Source organism: Vulpes vulpes, chromosome 5 (genome assembly GCF_048418805.1).
Source record: "Vulpes vulpes isolate BD-2025 chromosome 5, VulVul3, whole genome shotgun sequence".
NCBI classification, from domain to species: Eukaryota; Metazoa; Chordata; class Mammalia; order Carnivora; family Canidae; genus Vulpes; species Vulpes vulpes.
The window spans coordinates 115,070,729-115,078,731 of record NC_132784.1 but is presented as its reverse complement, the minus strand read 5'-3'; the positions used below and the strand labels follow the sequence as shown (position 1 = coordinate 115,078,731).

The window sequence follows — 8,003 nt, the reverse complement described above, 5'->3', positions numbered from 1 at the left end:
GGCCCTGAAGTCCAGCAGTCCCTCCCCACAGACCCCGAAGGCCAGCCCCCTCTCCCCGCAACCCCCCAAGGCCAAGCCCCTCCACCCTCACCCTCTGCAGCCCTGAGTCCCCCCTACCCTGGCAGGCCCTGAAGGCCAGACCCCCATCCCCCCCGCAGTCCTCAAAGGCCAGCCTACCCCCCCTCCCCGCAGCCCCCCCTGCAGCCCCCGAGGCCGCCCCCTCCCCCTCCCCCCTCCCCACCGCAGCCCCGAGGCCAGACCCCCCTTTGTGAAGTGGCCACCGCGTCACAGGCCCGGGTGGGGCCGGGGAGGGGCCAAGGCCCGCGGGGTGCACAGGGGCGCAGCATGGAGGGCCTGGGCCTAGGCCTCTGCTCCCCGCGCTCGCCCCTGCGGGGGTCCCGTCGGGAGGCGGGGTGCCCCGACTCGCCCCGGGAGAGCCGCAGCCTGACCCAAGTGGCCGCGAGGGCCCCCGTCCGCGCCAGGAGGCCCCGGCCCCCGCCCGCGCCCTGCCCGCAGCCCCGGGCGCCCCCGCAGCGCGCCCCGGCCCTGGGAGACCCGCCCCCGCCCGCCGGGAGCCTCGGGGCGCAGCGGCCGCAGAGCGGGGACCCGTGGGCGGGGCGCGCGGGGGGCGCGGGGGGCACCGGGGGCGCGGGGCACTGGTCCCAGGCCTCGGGGCTCCCGGACGAGCCCTCCGTGGCGGCCCGGGGGGTCCGGCCGCCGTGCGCCTGCCTGTGCGCCTGCGGGAGGGCCGCCTGCGAGCCGCAGGGGTCCCAGGGCAGCCGGCCTGCCCCGGCCTCAGGGCCCTGCGCAGACCCCCCAAGCGCGCAGAGCCCGCGGGACCCGCTGCAGGAGGCCGCAGCGCGGCCCGGGGACCAGAGGGCGGCCGAGGTGCTGGCGCGGCTGCAGAGGGCCCGGCGCATGCGGGAGCTGCAGCGGCAGGCGGCCCGGGAGGAGCTCCAGCGCTCGGGCCACAGGGTGCCGGCGACCCTGGGCCGCCAGCGCGGGCGGCTGCTGCAGGAGAGCCCGGAGAGCCCAGAGAGCCAGGCGCAGTGGCCACAGCAGGAGCCGCGGGGCCGCGGGCAGGACGGCCAGCCCAGGGGCAGCGCCAGGCCCGGGCACCCCGGGGGAGTCCCCACCGCAGAGGCGCAGCCCGCACCCTGGACGCAGAGCCTCAAGCCGCCACCACAGGAGCCTCCCCTGGCGGTGCAGAGCCTGCGGGAGCAGGACGGGCCACAGGACGGGGAGCAGGCCCCTCCGGGGAAGCTGCCCGCCCCCGAGACCCAGGCCAGGGCCCGGGAGACCAGCCTCAGCTCGCTGGTCAACCACCAGGCGCAGAGGGTCCTCCTGGACTGCCAGGCCAAGGCCGAGGAGCTGCTGAGGAAGCTGTCCCTGGAGCAGAGCTGCCCGCAGCCCCTCGACAGCCAGCTCCAGCCGAGGACCGGGCCACAGAGGCCGCAGGAGCAGCTCAGGCAGGTGCAGCCGCACGCAGGGACCACCGAGGTGCAGACGCGGGCGCACCAGCAGCTGCTGGCCCAGCTGGCCGAGCTGGAGAGGTGGCCGCCCAGGAGTCAGGAGCACAGGAGCGCCAGGGACAAGGGGCAGCGCAACCCCGAGCTGAGTGTCCCGCGGGAGGAGCTCCGTCACATCCTGAGGCTGACAGCCAAGAAGGAGGAGAAGGGCCATGTGGAGGGCATCGTGGAGGGCATCAAGGAGGCCGTCAGGAGGAAGGAGCAGAGGCTGGAGCAGATCTCCCGGGAGAGCGATGCCGCCTTCCAGGAGTTCCAGAAGCTGTCCTGGGCCTCAAGGAGGGACCAGGCCCGCGCGCTGGCCACCAGCCTCCTGGAGCGCAGGCCGCTCAAGGGCCCGCGTGGGGCAGGGCCACAGGGGTGCTGAGAGTGGGGTGCCTGGGGCCAGGGCGAGGCAGAGGCAGGCACCCCTACCCCCTGCAGAACCGGGTCACCACCCAGTGCAGGTTTCAGAAAATATATAAAATACCTGCACTTTCCGCTCCTGAACTCCCTCATTGATTTATGCGGGGGCTTGGGAGGGCTGGGGGTACACATGCCGGGATTTTAAGAAAAGGCCTTAAAAAAAAAAAAAAAAAAAAAAAGAAAAGGCCTTGCCTTCCTAAGTTTCGATTTAAATAGAAAATACTCATTTCGCTGTCGGGTAACCCTAGAAGCACACATCAGGCCCCTCCTTGAGGAACTAGAGAAGAATCCACAGGAGGGGATTCAGATCCGGGTCCTAAGTCTTTGGCCGTCCCAGAACTCACACATTATAACTGGTGTTGGGAACAGGTGCTCTGAGGGACGGGAAGTAAAATAATCACTGTAACGAGAGGTGTGAAGTCACAGGAAACCTCCAAGAAAGAAGAGATTGTGTGAGTGGGTGAGTGGGACGCTCTCTGCAAACAAGTGGGTCTGGGAACCCTGCACACCACGTGCCCTCTTAGCTGTTTCTAATGCACCTGAAAGCTTTAAAGGCTCTGAAAAGGCCTGCAGTAAAGAAACTAATGGTGAAACCTAGTGGTTGTCACAAACCGTGGAACCCTTTTACCCTCGGGTCACTCCATGGAATTGGCGTTCTGTGACTTGGGTTTGGTGATCCTGCTGCTTCCCCACTTTGCCGCAGCCACGCTATCCCGGAGCTCACTGGGACCTTCTTGTCTGATCCTTTGCACACTCCCCCACTTTGGCCAGGCCTATCCAGTCTTTTGGAACAAAATTCGATTGGAATCTTTCTATTTCTCCTCTGTACCTCCTGAAGGAGGTGGGTGATGTCGTCGGTGTACACGCGTAGTGTCTAATGGGCCGAAGCAGCCCTGAATGAATGACTAAGCGTGATTCAGGAACAGGGCATTTTCAAATTAAGGAGCCACAGGCTGAGCAGATTTTAACCCATCACACCCCAAAGCATCTATCAAAACATTACACAGGTTTTCTTCAAAGCCCCTAATGTAACATTTGTCTTTAGAAAAGACAGAAAGAGAATAAGCCTGATTATCTTATTAGGATTTTTGAAATGACACAAAAGGTAACCTGACAAGGGATTTTGATCAGAGGTCAGTGTGAGAGTCACGTTCTTATCTTAAAAAAAAAAAAAAAAAAAAAGATTTTATTCATGAGAGAGAGAGAGAGGCAGAGGGAAAAGCAGGCTCCATGCAGGGAGCCCAACGTGGGACTCGATCCCAGGACTCCAGGATCACACCCTGGGCTGAAAGCAGATGCCCAACCGCTGAGCCACCCAGGGATCCCAACTTTAAAAAAAAAAATTTATTATTTATTTCAGAGAGAGAGCAAGTGAGCGTGGGAGCTGGGGAGGGACAAGCAGACGTGTGCTGAGTGCAGAGCCCGACTCGGGGCTCGATCCCACATCCCTGAGCTGAAACCAAGAGGCAGCCGTTCAACCGCCTGAGCCACCAGGGTGTCCCCTGTTCTCCTGCACAGCAGGGACCCTTTAGACCCTCCTCCCTGATCCATGCCCTGCGCCTGTCCTGGGTCCCCCAACGAGGCCTCCGCGGGCCTCGCTCTTTTGCACAGAAATGCCAGGGCTCCTACATCTTGCCTCGATCTCCAGCTTAACCTCTTCTCTTCCTCTGGGTCACCCTGCTGTTCCCACCACATGCCGCCCACATGCCCGGGGTCATGGGACAGTGTGTGGTGGACCAGACCTCGTGCGAATCTAACTCCTCCCCTCTGTGCAGCCGACCCACAACTTCGGGGAAGTCACCTTCCGGAGCCTCAGCTTGCTCACCCGTGAAGCAGTTATAATCCGCACTCGTCAGGGACGAGTCACCAGTGTGCGCCGCTCGGCGTAGCGCCTGGAGCCCGGTGCAGACCCTGTCAAGTGTTGCATTTTATTACTGATAATAGTTCTGAGTTCTGTTCTCCTTGTGTCCACCCCCTTGGTCAGCCCCCCAGTGGTACTCCTATAAAATAAAACAGAAGATGGAACATACTTACTTTCCCTGTTCCTGCCTCAAAATAAATCAGTGTATAACTATATACCCTGAGAGTCGTCTATGAAACACTAGAAAAAGTGCAGAGAAGGCCAACAGGCTGCAGACTCAGGACTCGAGGAGCTGCACCGAGCAAATGCACTGGGTTCCTTTCCGCTGCACACACCCCAGACCCAGAAGCACCAATGAGCCAAGATGAAAAATGCTCCAACAAGTCTGTTGTCTCTGGCCAAACCAGGAAAAGGGCAGCTTAACAAGATGGAAAACGTTCAGATAGTAATTCCACTCCAGCTAAACACCCCAGAAAATCCCGTGATCTGCCCCCGCCCCGCCATGTCAAAAAGACCTCGGTTGTTGTCAGGTTGAGATAAGGAGCTCCCCACCTTGGCAGTGTCAGTGGAGACCAAACAGGGGGCTGAGACTTTTACCCACCACCTCTACACTTACCCGCCCACCCACCACCCACCACAATCACCACCCCCACTATCACCACGACCACCATCCACCTACCCCCATGCCCACCCACCACCACCATCACCACCCCATGCAGTGATGGAGCATCCCTCCCTCTTCCTGCCAGGAGCTGTCAGAAAAGCCTAGTAGACAGTGCAGAGTTTTGTCACAATCCAGCAACCAGGGAGTATCCAGGTGGCCTCAAGGGAGTGAGTATTCCCACCTCCACCAGACAGTGATGAGGAAACCACCTCCCTCTCCACAGACACACACCTCAGGTAGCAGTGGAGCCTGGGTGAAAACCAGACTTCTCCTCCATGTGGCAGCAACGAGGCCTCAACCTTCCTCCTTCTGGAGTAGTGAGACAGGAGCCCAGATAAAACAGAAGGTTTATATAAGATCTAGTCTTATGTAACTCAAAATGATGAGGTTTCAACTGAAAATCAGTCATCATTCCAAAAACCAAGAATATCTCAAACTGAGTAAGAAAGAGAACATGGGAGTGAAAAATGGGAGAAACAGCTCAAGATTCTACACCAGACACAATAAAAATGCTTCCCCAAGTGATTATGAAAACATTTGAAACAAAAGGAAAAGCAACAACTAACTCTTGGTAAATAAAAAGTCTCAGCAAAGAAACAAGACCTATAAAGAAACACCAAATGGAAAGTTTACAACCGGAAAACACAATAACAAAGATGAAAAGCTCAGTGGATGGGCTCAACAGCAAGCAGGAACAGCACAAATTGCCCAGTCTGAAAAACAGAAAATTTGCCAAGGGAAAAAAATAAAAGTAGCAGAGCCTCAAGGACCTGTGGGCCTATCACAAAAGATCTAGCACTCAGGGCAGGAAGAGAGTAGAAAGTAGGCAGAGCTGAAGAGGTACTCAAAGAAATAATGAGTGAAAAGTTGACAAACTTGGTAAAAGAACTAACCTTACATATTCCAGATGTTACATGAGCCCCCAAAATGGGCAAACCCACCGAAATGCAAAAAGACAAATCATGGTCAAATTTCTAAAACTGAATAAAAGTTCTTTTTTAAAAAGGATTTCATTTATTTATTTAAGAGAGAGAGAGAGAGAGCACCCATGAGCAGGGGGAGGCACAGAGGGAGAGGGAGAAACAGACTCCCCACTGAGCAGGGAGCCCGATGTGGGGCTCGATCCCAGGACGCCAGGATCATGACCTGAGCCACCGGCAGATGCTTCACTCACTGAGCCCCCCAGGTGCCCTGAAAAGAAAAAATTCTCGATCAAGAGAATCCAAAAACAAGCTACAGACTAGGAGAAAACATTTGCAAAACAGTGGCTATATTTAATGTGAGAGAAAATTTCGGATTAGTCATCTAAGCTCCTGCCTCAAGAACCTAGAAAAAAGCAAAATACACCCAAAGCAAGAGTAAAATAACAAAAGAGCAGAAATCAATTAAACTAAAAACAAAAAAAGTGAGTTGTTTGAAAAGTTGGGTAAAATGGACGAACCTCGCCAAGACTGACACCGAAAAACAAGACACAGACTCCAGCCATCAGTGAACCGCTGCATCACTATGGACCCTAAAGACATCGGAAGGGTAATAACACAGAGCGCTGCGCGCACGTAACTTTGAGAACTTAGACAAATGGACCATGTTCTCCAAAAACACAGACCTCAGCTCACTAATACAAAAGAGAGCACTTAAACAGTCCGTAGCTGCAAATAAAATTAAAGTCATAATTTAAAAACCCTCCCCCCAGGGGATCCCTGGGTGGCTCAGTGGTTTAGCACCTGCCTTCAGCTCAGGGCCTGTTCCTGGGGACCCGGGATTGAGTCCCACGTCGGGCTTCCTGCATGGAGCCTGCTTCTCCCTCTGCCTATGTCTCTGCCTCTCTCTCTGTGTCTCTATGAATAAAAAATTTAATTTAATTTAATTTAATTTAATTTAATTTAATTTAATTTAATTTAATTTAAGTCACGTAGTGACTTACACACCGTGTTTACTGGCCGGCGGCTCCCAACTTCCAGCGATTCGGCAGGAGTTTTTGTTTCTGCGACGGCGCGAAAGTGAAGAATGCATTCAGGAGGAGCCGTACTTCTTGGATGTTTTTTTAGGTTATTAAATAATTTGTTTGTTGTACTGCATTTATAAAGAAAACAGACAATGCACCCAGTAGAAAGAATAAAAAATGCGTTTGGGGTTGTAATTGACAGCAATAGAAATCCTTTAGTGAGATCATGGCAATCTGACAATATTATGATTAAGTTCAATAAAGGTAAATGGGGGGATCCCTGGGTGGCCCAGTGGTTTAGCGCCTGCCTTTGGCCCAGGGCGTGATCCTGGAGTCCTGGGATCGAGTCCCGCGTCGGGCTCCAGCATGGAGCCTGCTTCTCCCTCCTCCTGTGTCTCTGCCTCTCTCTCTCTCTCTATGTCTATCATAAATAAATAAATAAATCTTTAAAAAAATAAAATAAAGGTAAATGGGGTACTTGGAAGATCAAATTCTATAGCTGCCTCTTTCTACGGCTTCTAATTCATCTGGCTCAGATTTTGACCCTTCCCAGGGTTGGCGGTGCACAGCATGGCCCTCTGGGGAGGCTGCTTAGCCCATCACCAACCCTGGGAAGGGTCAAAATCTGAGCCAGATGAATTAGAAGCCGTAGATGGAACAGTTGTCACCATCCTCAATTCCCTACACCGCGCTCTGTAAGTTACACGACACATTTGAACACTGGACTCAACCTCTGTCATCAAGTAGGCATCGTGTAGGATGATTGGACCCAACTGCAGGCCAGGTACGTTGAGGGTGGGGAGGCTAGCCCAGGACGGCAGGTAGATTAGGCGTGTTACACGCGTTTTGGGTTTATGGGATCTTCAACTTGTGATGGTTTGTTGTTTGTTGGGACGCAACCCCGCTGTAGCTCAAGGAAGACCTGTGCCTGTGAGATCTGAGCGTCCTGTCTCCTCGTAGCCAAACCAGGCACCTGATGCACTCAACACTTTTAAATCCGGTCGTATGCCTTGATTTGATGACCTCCGCAGCGTAAGCACTAGGGTATTTCACAGACGAGGACCAGAGGCTTAGTGAGGACGAGCAGGATCTCTGGGTGGCCCCTGCTGTGAGCAGCCTTGTGGTGCTGGACCTGAACCCAGTGCTTTCTGGCTCCCTCGCAGTTTGCACGCCTCACGTGGCCTCTCAGGGATGGCGGTGGGGCTCGCAAACCAGAGTGCGCATGTGCAAACCCCGCTGCGCCACTGCAGGAATGAGTGATCCTGGGCAAGGTCATCACCCCTCCATGCATCCATATAAAGGAAGCAGAGAACCTAATCTGTAGGGTTGTGACACTTGAATGGCTCGACGCACGCACGTAAGGAACCTGGGATGGTAGCTAGCGCACAACACGAATGTTGTGTTCGCTTCTTGTTATGTAACATCGCCTTGAGTCTCACGCTGAACAAGTTTCCATTCAAAAAAAAAAAATCTGATTTGCGAGTACGCTTGGAATTTTGGGGAATGAATGGCAAAATAACGCAGCTCCCGCCAAATCCTAGCATACCTGCGTCTTTTATTGCAGAATTTAAAGACTGACCATGATATTAGTTGCATTTGAAC

At 54.8% G+C, this 8,003-nt stretch overlaps 1 protein-coding gene across 1 annotated transcript; it reads left to right on the top strand.

Moving 5' to 3' along the window:
- The first annotated feature begins 345 nt into the window (after nt 1–345).
- Nucleotides 346–2,005, top strand: CCDC185 (coiled-coil domain containing 185). The gene is made up of 2 exons (XM_072760173.1): nt 346–453; nt 517–2,005. Exons 1-2 carry the CDS (start codon nt 346–348, stop codon nt 1,891–1,893), a joined length of 1,485 nt encoding a protein of 494 aa, XP_072616274.1. The 3' UTR covers nt 1,894–2,005.
- Nucleotides 2,006–8,003: the final 5,998 nt, after the last annotated feature.